Genomic DNA, 13,486 nt, shown 5'->3' on the forward strand with positions numbered 1-13,486 from the left:
TCTATCCTTCCTCTAGTCAGAGATTTGGCTCTTATAAAAGGGGGAGAGAGAGAGAGAGAGAGAAAGAGAAAGGGGAGAGGGAGGGAGGGAGACCAATTCAGCAAAACAAACATTGACTGAGCGCAGTAGTATAACCAATATTCATTACTTATGGTTCCTCCCACCAAGAAAGGGTGGAGGTGCATTTTCTCAGCTCTTTGGGACATTTTCTTTTTCTGTCTTGTCCTTACAGTTTGGCTGTTGTCTAAAATGATTCTTTAATGTTTTTCAGCCAGTTGCCTTTGTCAGTTAACTGGGTTGGAGGGGTGGGACGACTCTTCAAATTAGGTAAGGTAGCTTGTTTTTTTCAAACTTGTATCTGGATGCAGAAAATTCTAGTAAATGTTGAGAGGCCTCCTTGAGCTTTTGATTAAAAAAAAAAGTTTTATGAAAACATTTGGTTTCCTTATTAAGGTCTCTTCCATGCCGGGGGGGGGGGGGGGGAGGAGGGGTTTAATGAAAAAAATGTGTCTTCAAATCAGTTAGTTGGCATTTAGCAGGTGGGGTGAGAGCAACACAGAAATTACAGCCATTCATCAGATGCAGAATTCATTAAAAAAGAAAATTCAAATGTGGGTTTGTAACACACCACTTGGTTTGAAGAAGGGTTTTTCCAGGAAAAAAATTGGGTTTGGGTGGGGCTGGTGGGACTTAAGTAGAACTGACGTGAGAGAATTAATTTACTGAGAGTTCCCTTCATATGCTTTGCCCTCCTTCATAAACCAGTTCATACTCCTAGCCAAATAGCATTTTCCTGAGCAACATTTTTTAGTTCTGCTTTTTTTTTCTTTCCTTTGAGCTTTGGTTTAAGAGTAGAATACTTAGGAAGATGACAAGCTTTTTTTTTCCCTACAGAAACATGTAATTTATATAATATAATGGCTTTGATCATGGAGTCTTCAGGAGGGATCGTTAGTCAAATAGCACCTCAAAGCCCTGGTATTTATTACACAGGAGTGTCATATAGCCACCCTAAAACTGTGCTTAGCTCTAAAAACCAAGGATTAAAAAAAAGCCAATCTTTAGCATGATAAAGAAATGACTAAATTCGTTGGATTGTGCTAGGATTTTCTTTAGCAAAGTTCAGAATATTTTTAAATGTTAAAAGAAAAAAATAACTTCTCCTAATCTGCATGGTTTTAACAATGAGGACTTTATAATAAGGATTTTTAATCTTGTAGGATAATAGAACACAATTAATAAACCATAAATAATACTACAGTTTCAGGTTATAAAGCTACTAGCTTCCTAGATTCATATGTTCAGGCATCTCACCACTTTAGTCAAGGTTAGGTTTTTTTAAAGTTGTTAGTGGGCAGGGGAGGAAGGGAGTGAGATTAAGGATTGTGCTTCCATTTTCCTACCCTTTTTGCTTTTACTTTGGATTGTAAAGCAGTTAAGTCCCTGTGTGCACTGCCAGTAGAGTTTGGAGTTCCCTTAGTCAGACTGTAGACAGGCATTCCGAGAAAAGAGTGGAGGTGACAGGAGAAGGGGGCTGTGAATGAAACAGACGTGCTGAATGCACATTTTATGGGTACAAATAGAAGTTCGTGGATCTAATGATTTTAGTAAACAACTTTCCAGACATGTCTGGTTCAGACACATAGCAAAGAGTTTAAATCCAATAATGCCAGATTAGCTACACAGTTTATATGAAACTGAGTCTCACAGTTCTTACATTAACTTTCAAGGAGAAGCAATTTTCTACAGCCTCCAAATACTGAAAATAATTATTCAGCCTTCTGCTGGCAGAACATTTGGATAACTCTGGCATAGAAGTGTCAGCCCTGGAAATGTCCTTTAAATGGGGCTAATAATGCATTATTTTGTATGGAACACCCTCAGATGAGCCAGCTGACTGGCTGAAGGCCAGGTTATTAAGCTCATGAATTGTGAATGGTCATATTAAAAGTGAGACTGCACAGTTGGCCTGGCCAAGAAGTCTAATCTGGAAAGGTCCTGGACAACTCAGGCAATGACAGTTATCTTTTTTTCTTTTGACCAGAATTGTCCAGATTAGCAGTATCAACAGGCCCAGATTTATGGGGTACAACCTCTGTTTTACATTAGCTTTAGAGACCCAGACTTTCCAAGGTGAAAATTGTTCTAAGTGTGTATATACATGATGATTGCACAAGATTCCAAATCTGAAAACTAAAGCAGAATTCAAAACCTACCAAGGAATGGGACAGGTATTAAGTGTACTTAGCCGCAACTGAGCAATAAATTCATAAGCCTCTTTTTTTTTTCCCCAGGTCATGTTAGGTTTTTTTTTAATGGTTTAACTTTTTTTTTCAATTAACAGGCTTTTTTTTTCTCTTCCTCATTGGAAAAAAAAAGGGAGGAAAGAAAAATAGAATATTACTTTGCTATAAGAAATGAAGAAAGGATTGGGTTCAGAGAAACCTGGGAAGACTTGTTTGAACAAACCTGTCTTCAATGGTGGTGGAAATGCCTTCATGCAGAGCTCATCTGATTCCTCAATTGACATTTTTTTGTACTTGTTTGCCTCCTAGATTATCCAGGATAGTTTTACTTTCTACTTAATTTGACTTTTTTTTTTGTTCATTTATAAACTGATGAAAAGACTGCAGCTGGGTAGCCAGCTTCTTACTAATGGCCCTGGGGGTCTTGACCTTATTTTCTCATTTGCTTGAGGAACTGAAGAGATTCTTTTTTTAAATACAGAAACTGCATTCTGACCATATAAGTTGACATTTGGGTTATACAGCATTAGGGTAAATTTTCCTACTAAACGATTCAGAAACTACCAAAAATATCATTCAATGTGCTGGACAGAGCTTGGGATGAAGAGCATATGAATTGGTTCAATTTCTTCATACTTGTAATTTCTTCATTGAGGAGGTAATAGAGCACATTGGTGCCCTAAAAGAATTCCAGTCACCTGATCTGGGCAAATTACATCCTAGGATACTGAGAGAACTGCCAGCTATAAATTCTAAACTGTTGTCAGTGATTTTTTCCCCCAAGGAACTTTGAAGGAGGAAGGTGCTGCATTACTCAAGATGGACAAATATTCTAACCTTCAGAAAGGGGAAGACCATTTTAGAGCTTACAAACTAGAAGGCAATGAACTTGATGTTGAAATCTGGCAAAATTTTAATGAAAGTACAGTTTGAACTTGAGAGTTCCAAGCTGCAGAGTGGGTGACCCCACTAAGTCTGGTGTCAATATGGTAAACCCCTGGGATGAGGGGCCACTGAGTTGCCTCAGAAGGGGTGTACCAGCCCAGGCTGGAAACAGAGAAGATCAAAGCTCCCATGTTGATCAGTAGTGAAACTGGGGCCATGGTCTTCCAGCTTAGGTAAGATAGAAAAACCCAATCTTAAGAAAAAAAAATCTCTTACAGAACTATAAGATGGGGAGCAAAGGGAGGTATGGACAGACTATAGTTTTATGTAGGAAAAAGATCCAGATGTTTTGGTGAACTCAGGATATCAATAGTATAAGGTGGGTGAGAGAGAGAGAGAGAGAGAGAGAGAGAGAGAGAGAGAGAGAGAGAGAGAGAGAGAGAAAGCAAATAAATAGATAAAATTATTGCAAATTTAGGCTATATTAATTGGAAATAATGACTGGAATGAAGCAATGGCTAATTCCATTGTACTTCATCTGGTCAGACCACACTCTATTATATTGAGTTTGGGCAATCCGTTTTTACTTAGGACATTGAAAAATGAGAATGGATAATCATGAATGAGTATAACACTGGAAACCATGTCTTATGAAGATGAAGAACCCCTTTCCCACAAAGCCCTATTCCTTTTATGATGATGAAAAGGATGTTTTTCTTTAATGTAAGTCTGTACAGTTCCCATGTCAAATGCTACAATCTGTTGTCTTTATAAAAGACAAATAAAAGCACAGTGGATAGTGCTGGACTTGGAGTCAAAAAGAACTGAGTTCATATCCCACCTAGATGTGTGACCTGGTCAAGTCACATAACTGCTGCCTGATTCAAATTCCTCATCTGTAAAATAGGAATAATAATAGCACCTACCTCACAGAGTTGCTGGGAGGTTAAAATGAGATAACATTCACCTAGCACTTTGCAAACCTTAAAGTGCTATATAAGTGCCGTTATTATCATTATTATTTTTGTTTTTGTTGACTATAGAATGCGAGTTCAGCATCTAATATAAAGAAGGCTTCATTCTTATTGGCCTAGCTGCTACATCCTCATTCTCCTTCTTGTTATTAATGTGGACCCAGGCTTCTGCTGTACATGTCTTGCATGGGCTCACTAATGTCTGGACTCAAGCATAGTAGCCCAGACAGAGCTTATTAAAATTCCATTCTCAAAGCAAAAGAAAGCCCACTCTCCTTTCCTCCCTCCTCCAATGGATAACAATTCTAGCAAATCAAAACACCTGAGCATCAATCTTGGTAAACATTTTAATTACAAAAAAAAAAAAAGTGTGGACATGTGTCCTGTGATACATTAAGGATTTCTTGGCTTCAGAAACAGATATGCATTCCTGTCAGCTAAACAGGAACACACAGCCTTTTTCTAGAAAGAACTCTAACTGCAAGTTAGGAACATCATGTGATCCAATCTGGCTTTCCATGCACAGGTTTTGTTTTGCTGTTTTAAACTGGGTTTCTTAATTCATCTTGCATCAATATGCATTCTAGTTCTTTTACAAAATACTTTAAACATAGCGGCATGCACTATAGCATTTCCTGAAATATGTCACTATTGTGTACTTAATTACCACCAGCAGGAATGTGGTAAAGAAATGAGGTTCTTCTTAAAAACTTAGATTTCACTGTAGCATATTGTAACAGCCCATTATATATTAAATGCTACGATTCAGACTTTTTCATGGTAATGCATTATGTATAAAATTGCCCATTATTTAACATGCAATTAGTTTCTTTTAGTAATGGCTGAAAATAGTAGTCCGTGTGTGCGCACTGCTTCTGGTTATGTTATGATACTAAATGGCTTTTGTTTCTTATTCCAATTGTGAAATGTAATTCTTGAGTCCTCCCATAAATCCACACCAGCAGCTCTGGTAGCAGGGAATTGTTGGGGTAGGTGCACATAGGTTTTAGTCATCAAGTGAAAAGTCTCTGAGAACCTGAGATAGAGGTGCATTGTGTTTTAGGGAAGGTCTCATTTGTTCATGTTAAGGCCCTCATGTAGGCTCTATCAGCTCCTTTTTGATTTAAACTTCCTAGATCTGGAGTTCCAAAGATAGAGATTGTGAAAATTGGCGTTACGCTCCAGCCAGCTGCAGGTGACAGGACAAGTCTTCTGAAAGTGGGTCCCCCGCAGCCCCTGGGTTCCTCATGACTCTTCTGATAGACTTTGCTGAGAAGCCGTGTCATCCAAGCCCATGTCCTCTTGGCTGGCCCTCCGACAGATCACACTAAGACTTTCTGCCATTGCCTGAGGAAGATGTTGATCTGGAAGCCGACCCTGTTCCGTGGCATATGTCGTTTCACAAGGCTCAGAAAACTGTTTCCAAAATAAAAAAGTATGCAAATAGCTTAGCACATGTCCCTAGTTTAGCACTCTCTAGTAGCATGCATTTCTGTGAATAGGCCCCGTGTATCACAGGGATGGTCCAAAGTAACCTTGGAAACTTCGGTGAAACTTTGGGTTAATTAGAGGTCGTATTCTCTAAACTGGAATAGATTGATCAATAGTCTTAGGTCAGAAAATAGTTGATGATGGCCTACTTCAAATTCTATATTTAGCATGGGGTCTTGCAAAGTGTAGAAGCTTTTTCTCATATAATATGGGCATCAATGTATTGGAATGACATGACCTTTGGAAATATTTCTAGATTTCCTGTGCTTCCATTTCTATTATGTTTTATATCCTTACCAAATATCTTAAATGCCAAAATTATGATGTTTTGAGTCACATCTCAATTAAGAGGCATTTTTGTTTTAGCTGAAGTTGGCTTTGGCTAAATAATACTTCTATGTGGTAGAGAAGAGGGAGAAAGGGCATATATGATATATCACAAAGCTGGTATTTTCCTTGCCTTCAATGAGAGACAAAAGAAATAAAAAACAGGGATACTCCGCTTTTTCGCAGAAGTGGAGGGCTATGGGAATGGAACATTGTATACAATGTCATACATTTTTAATATGATGGTGAGTTTTGCTGAACTAGTTTTTTTCCCCTCTTTTTATTCTTTCCTCTCTGGGAGTAGGAAGAGGAAGAATACACAGGCAATATAAAAACAAAAGATACTAATGAAGACTTTTTTTTTTAAGCCTGGGAGTAGTTTTTCTAGAGACACAGCTTTAAACATTTCTTCCCAGTCATTCATAGAGAGCCATTCCATGATAGGAAATTACAATTCTGGTATCCTTTTCATCAATGGCTCCCTCCCAAGAATGACAATTTGTAATCCAGGGTCACTATGTCTTCTGACCCCTCCTCTAAGTGACTTTTAAAAGTCAGCAACAAGGTTGAGGGTCCAAATGGTGTAAACACTAAATAGGGACGGGGACTGGACCTGTGATTTTATCAATATGGGGAACTCCCTGCAAGGAAACTCCCTCTATTAATGAATTCTTTCTTTCTCTGTAATTTATAGTCTTCCTCCCCTTTTTTAGTATTTAATTTTTTCCTAATTACATGTAAAAACAATTTTTAACATTCATTTAAAAAAACTTTTAGCTCCCATGTAACTTATAGTCTCAAAGAATTGCTTAAATCACTGAGACTTTACTTGAACAGAGTCATACAGCCAGAAGTGAGACTTGAACCTAGGTCTTTCTGACTACGAGGTCAGCTCTCTAGCTCTCTAGTCCATGCTGCTTTTCAAATGATGAAATGGAACATGGGAAACTTCCAACTTCTAAGATTCCATTTGCTAATGCAACCAACACATGTCCATAGCACAAACACCATTAAGAGAAAACAGCTGGAGCCTTGAGTTTCTCTGAAACTAATGTAGCTTCTGTATTAATGTAATGTTATCTACTTGGGGCTCTGGACTGGCAGAAATTCCCAGCATTTTACTACTTAAAAGTAGTATACATCTCACTACCTTGAAAACTGTGGCTAATAATGGACAGCATACAGATCAGACCTTCGTGTTCTTTTTTTCTTTCCTCTATTTTTTCTTTCCTTTCAGACCGAGATAATCTGAAGAGACTGGGCCAAACAGATTGATAGAAAATGCTGCCTCCTGTATGGATAAGTGAAGAACATGTTGTTTTGTCCACCCAAAGATTTTGTGCTAATGACAGCATTTCTACTGAGCTCAGTTCTATCTGGCAATCTCCAGCCGAACCAGGATATTATTATTTATAGTACATGCACTCTAGATCTCATTTGCTGCACAGAACTGCCAAACCATTTCATGTCTAATTACTTTGTCATTTATCACTCTGGGAACCCCATAGTGAAGAAGATGGAATCCTGGAAGTAGATTGATGGGAATCATTAAGCATCAAATGTTAAAACAATGTCGACAAGTAGCCAAATAACTAGATTACTCCTGCTAACACAGAGCCATCTTACCCTTGTAGTTTGGCTCATGGCTCTAGCAGAGGGGCCCATTGCAATGTTGACACTACTGGAAGACAGGGTATCACTGGTATTTCCTCCATCGGCAGCTGAGAGCCCAGAAATAACCAGTGCACTGGAAAAACTTCTCTTGCCAAACAAGAAACTGAGGGTAGAGCTGGTGGATGAGCCTAGGCTGGATCTGATTAGCGCCTCAGCTCTCTCTCGGACATTGAGGTGGCGGTCGTAGAAATAGGATGAGGCTGAGAGTGCAGCGATGTGGTGGAATTGTGCAAGGAGAGCTGACTGCTGGACAGCCTTTGGGCTATTTCGTGGACCGACGTGGAAGTCTGGAGCAAAGATGGATGGCTTTCTAAAACCGGCCCAGACAAACTTGAAATGGGTGGTCTTTGGATGAAAGTGGCATGTGCCTGAGCAGACTGACTCCGGCCTTTTCTTCTGCCTTAACAAGAACAAAACAAATATTTTGTCAGTGAGTATTACCACCACCACCACCACCCCAAATCCTCCGTTCAATGTGGTACAATAGATGGAGTGTTGGATTTGAAGCAATAAATATCTGGATTTGTTACTTACTGACTGTACCCTGGACAGTTCAATTCACCTCTTTGGCATTCAGTTTGCTTATGTGTAAAATAGTGCAGGGAGGAAGGTTGGACTTAACCTTTCTAGCTCTGAATCTATGACCATGTAATTTCTGTTTGATGAATAAAAACAAAACTTGTAATTGCTTTGGAAAACCTTAAAGTGATACATCAATATGAGTTGTCACTGCAAGGAATTCAGGCTCTTCTGTCAATAAAAGAATCATAGGACCTTGGAGGTGGTAAGGACCTTATATGTTATCTAGTCCAGGTGCTTTACTTTACAGGTGACTGGATCAAGGATTAGAGAAATCACACAGGAAGTTAGTGGAAGAAGTGCCTCAAATCCAGGCCTACTGACTCCCAGTAGTTTTTTTTTCCCCTTTTTTTGTTTTTTGTTTTCTTTTTTTAAACTACTTATTACATTATTGGAATTGAAATTACTAATTCAAAACAGGTAAAGCACCTGAAAAACAACCTGCTCAAGTCAAATAACAATCACTGCCAAAGTCTAAGTGCTAGAGATAAGACTCTTACTTAATTCTTGGGGCCTTAGTGAAAAAGAAAAAAGAAAAAGAAAGCAAGATAAACTTGATCACTTTAAATTTCCCTAAAGCAGGGGAAGGATCTGAAAATTTTTAATGTCATATGCTCCTTTGCAATCTGGTGAAGTCAATGGACCCCTTTTTCAGAATAATGTTTTTAAATGTATAAAATAAAATACATAGGTTTATATTGCAATATAATTGCATTCAAATACAACCATCAAAATATATTTTAAAAAGTTCCCAGGCCCTAGGTTAAGAACCCTTGTACCTAAAGCAATTAATAAACTGAAATAAATGGTGTCGGTTTTGGTCTTAGGGCTTGCTCCTCAAAGATTATGACCTCTATATCCCTAGTGACTAGCATAGTATCTTGCAGGAGGTAGGTGTTTAATTCAATAAACATTTATTAAGTGCCTTCTATATGCCAGACACTGTTCTAAGCATTGGGGAGCTAATTAATTAAAAATAAAGACAGTCCCTGTTCTCAAGCAGCTTACAACTAAAAGGGGAGACCACACAATAGGTGGCAGGAGAGGAAGGGGGTGACCAGACACCTGCAGACATCTTATTCTGGGAAGTTAAAAGCAGGCAGGGCAGCAGAGAGTGAATTGAGTCTCATTTCTGCCCTCTATAAAGGAAAGCATTGAGAGAAGTTTGGTACTCTGCCCTCCAGCCCTCCAATCAGAGGTTAGAAGGCTGAGGGAGGTAGGGTCAGTCAAGGGTTGAGTTAGCAGCAAGATGATGGTTAGTTTGGAGGTGAGATGCTTAAGAGGTGTTATTGAATTGAATCATTCGATACGTTGTGGTGTTTTTTTTTTTAACTGAATATAGTGCCTGTTACTCCAAAGGAATTCCCACTTGAAGAATCTAGGAGGTGCAGCAGAGAGAGCATTAGATCAAGAATCAGGAAGAACTGATTTAAAATCAGACCCAGATACTAGCTGTGTGACCCTGGGCAAGTCACTTAACCTCTGTTTGCTTCAGTTTCCTCAACTGTAAAATAGGGAGAATAATAGCATCTACCTCACAGAGTTATTGTGAGGATCAAATGAGTTAATATTCATAAAGCACTTGGCACAGTGCCTGGAATTAGTAGGCCCAATATAAATTCTAGATACTACTATTATTTTTATTATTATGATTACCAAATAATAATATCTAGCATTTATATAACACTTTAAGGTTTACAAAGCAGTTTACAAATTCCATATCATTTAATCTTCACAACCGCACTGGGAGTTAGATGTTATCCCCTTTTTACAATTGAGGAAACTAAGGTAGATGTTATTCAAGGTTCTTCTGTTTGAAGACCTTCACTGAGGGAGAATTCGCCACCTTCTAAGGCAACTCATCCCACTTTTAGGCAGTTGTGACTGATAGGAAGCCTTTCTTAACATCATACTTAAATTTGTTTCTTTGCAGTTTCTGCCTATTTTTCTTGCAGCATGCTGCCCCGCCTTTTTTTGTACGTAAACATTTTTATTTTTTGCCTAAAGGGATACAAAAAGAGATATTTGTATGAGAAAAACAACTTGAGACAGTTCTAAGAATCAGAGGGAAACATAAATATAGTGAGAGGACCTGTTTGAAAGCAGGCTTAAGTACTGACTGAAGGCAGGGATGGCCACATGACATTGCTGTCCATCGGTTTATTTTCATGTCACGGTTTTCAGGGTTTTGAAGGGTACAGCTAAGAAACTTACACATCACAGAACTGTTTGGGGACTGTGAGAAAAGTGTGTAGTGTCATGCCCGATAGAACTGTGGGTTCTGAGTTTATCAACCTGGGGTGAGTTACTGAGATGTGTCGCTCCTTATGAGGATGCTTTGATTTGACTCATTAAAGGTGATAAGGGAAAAGAGGAGATAAGATCCCCTCAAGGAGATGCTGATAATGGAGACAGCCCCTTCCAGCTTGAGAGACACGAGGTGGAGGAGAATTAGAAGATAAAACCAGCTGCTTTGGGTTTGGTGAAGCCAAACAAACAGGCTCAGAGGATTCTGGGGATCCCTGGAAGAAAGCAGAATTCTCTTTCTGCATAAAGAGTTGGTCGGGTTTATTGCCCTTTGTGCAATCTACAGCCTGAGACAGGTAAAGCCTCCCAGAAGCTTACCTGTGTTGTCCTGTACTGCCCTCTGTGGCTTAAAAGGGATAAAGAGAAAGGGGTAAAGATAGGCTGTGCATCTAATTTGCTGTGAGTTTTGCTGACTGGAGAACAGATGTTGTTTTACTGAGAGCTGATTGGAAAAAACAGAATCCTGTGTTATTTGAAGACCTGTCTGGGAAAGGCTGCATTGTCCTATAGCTATTGATAACTTGGGAGAGGGGAAACCTACAGTGGTTTGGTTGCATTTCCTTTTATTGCCTTTTATGGGCTTGAGAAGGGGAAAACTCTCATAGGCCATCCAGAACAGACCTAATTAGCGTGGCAGATTCCAGACTTAAAGGAAATGCTGTCACCATAACTTTATGAAACGACTTAAAAATCATACCCTTCTGCTCTTTTCTCCCCAAAGATCAGAAACACCATGATCTTTGGGTTCTCCTCCTCTGATGAGTCTTCAGTCTCCTTTGCTGTGTCTTCATTGTCTTCCTAACCTCTTAATAGGAGGATTCCTTAGTGGTCCATCCTCAGCCTTCTTCCTTTACTAATTCCCTCTTTGCAGTTTCATTTATTTCAGTGGCATCAACTCCCTCTTTAACCTCTTAGTGGTAGTCAGTAATAAAATCGTATCAACTTCACTTTCATAACATCCCTTGCAACTGCACTTTTTTCTCCCTTCGTCCCAACCTAGATCAGGTCTTTTATCAGCATTGCCTGGATGTTAAAAAAAACATTCCAACAAGCCTTCCTGCCTCTGATCTATCTCCTTTGTCCTTCATATTATTTCCAGAATAATTTTTCTTATGCATCTCTCTGGCTAAAAAAGAAACCCCAAAAATCTTCAGTAGATTCTTATTGCCTACTGAATAAAATTCTGATTCCTTTGTCTGGCATATACTTTCATCATCTGGTTGTTCAGTTGTGTCTGACTCTTCGTGGCCTCATTTGGCTTTTTACTGGAGTAATTTGCCATTTCTTCTCCAGTTCATTTTACAGATAAGGAAACTGGGGCAAACAGGGGCAAGTGACTTGCCCAGAGTCACACAGCTGGTAAGTGTCTGAGACTGAATTTGAATTCAGGTCTTCCTGACTCCAGGCTTGGTGTTCTATCCACTGTACCACCTACCAGCCCTAATATCATCTGGTACCATCCACCTTTTCCAGCTTTATCTCAATTGTATTCCACTCTACTTCTTGCTTTGCCCAAAAACACATACTGGGCTCTCAGATCTTCATACCTTTAAAAAAATTATCGATGTTTTTGTTTTTATGTTACTGTAATTTCTGAACAAACTCTATCCCTAATATTTTCTTTGAAGACTGCTTTGCAGCCTTTGACATTGTTGAAGACCCTCTTGTTTTTAATACTCTAGGTTTTTGTGACACTACTCTATTGTGGTTATTTTCCAATATGTAGTTAGATCATCCCTTCACAATCATGTTTGCTGGATGTTCATCCAAGTCATGACATTGAGTGTCCTTCAAGAACATTCTGTCTTCTCTTTCTCCTCTATACTATTTTGTTCAGTGATATCATCAGCTCCCATGGATTCAATTTTCACCTCTCTTAACCTCCAGACTGGCATTTCTAACTCCCTTTTGAATATGTCAAACTGAAAGTTCTATAAATGTCCTAAACTCAACATGTCCAAAACGAAACTCATCTTTTCATCCCAGGTCTTCACCTCTTCCTAACTTTCCTATTACTGTGAAGGGTACTACAATCCTCCCATTACCCTGGCTTACAACCTAGATGTCATCCTTAATCCCCTCTTCTTTCCCCCACATCCAATCTGTTGCCAAGACCTTTTGAATCAACATTTATAACATTTCTTGTATATACACCCCCATTTCTCCTCTGACGCCGACCCAACCATACTTCAGGCCCTCATCGTCTTAATGTCTGGACTATTGCTGTAGTCTTCCATCTGGTCTCCTTGCCTCAGGGCTGTCCCCATTCCTATTAAACTGGTCTTCCTAAAGAGTAGGTTTGACTAGGTCATCTTATTTGATAAACTTCAGTGCCTCCATATCCCCTCCAGAATCCAAGATAAAATCTTCCATTTGATGTTCAAGACCCTTCCTAACCTAGACTTTTCCTACCCTTCAAGTCTTCTTACCCCTTACTCTGTCCAACATACTCTTTTTAATATGTGTGTGTGTGTGTGTGTGTGTTTAGTGTATTTTTAATTTATGGAATAAAACAATTTCCATAATAGCGTATAATAAAAAAAGTTAATTGCTCATGAAACTGCAGATCTATTATGTACAACTTCCTATTCCTTCTATTTCCAAAGATGATTAAGAAAAAAGGAACAGAACCTATGTGTTCTAAAATATTTATAACAGCTCGAGTGAAGTGAGCAGAACCAAGAGGACTTTGTACACAATAACAGCAATGACTAATGCAATGACTAATACTGTTAAACTGAATCCTTCTCAGCATTACAAGGATCTAAGACATCTCCAGAGGCCTCAGGATGGAAAATGCTGTCCACATCCAAAGAAGGAACTATGGAAGTCGAATCACTATCACTTATTTTTACCTTCTGTTGAGTTTTGTTTCATCTTTCTGATGGTTCCTCCTATTGGTTTTAATTTTTACTTACAACTTTACTAATGTGAAAATGTGTTTAATAGGAATGTAAATGTAAAGCCTGTATCAGATTGTGTGCCATTTTGGGGAGAGTGGGG

At 38.9% G+C, this 13,486-nt stretch overlaps 1 protein-coding gene across 1 annotated transcript in view; it reads right to left on the reverse strand.

Moving 5' to 3' along the window:
* Positions 1-4,519: 4,519 nt before the first annotated feature.
* Positions 4,520-13,486, reverse strand: part of PCNX2 (pecanex 2) — a 363,956-nt gene continuing 354,989 nt past the window's right edge. Inside the window, 3 exon segments of the mRNA XM_021000480.2 lie at positions 4,520-5,521; positions 7,550-7,776; positions 7,779-7,997. Of these exon segments, the coding sequence (XP_020856139.2) occupies positions 5,351-5,521; positions 7,550-7,776; positions 7,779-7,997 (617 nt within the window). The 3' untranslated portion in view covers positions 4,520-5,350.

The sequence above is a fragment of the Phascolarctos cinereus genome, unplaced genomic scaffold (assembly GCF_003287225.1).
Source record: "Phascolarctos cinereus isolate Bilbo 61053 unplaced genomic scaffold, phaCin_HiC Scaffold_5;HRSCAF=322, whole genome shotgun sequence".
NCBI classification, from domain to species: Eukaryota; Metazoa; Chordata; class Mammalia; order Diprotodontia; family Phascolarctidae; genus Phascolarctos; species Phascolarctos cinereus.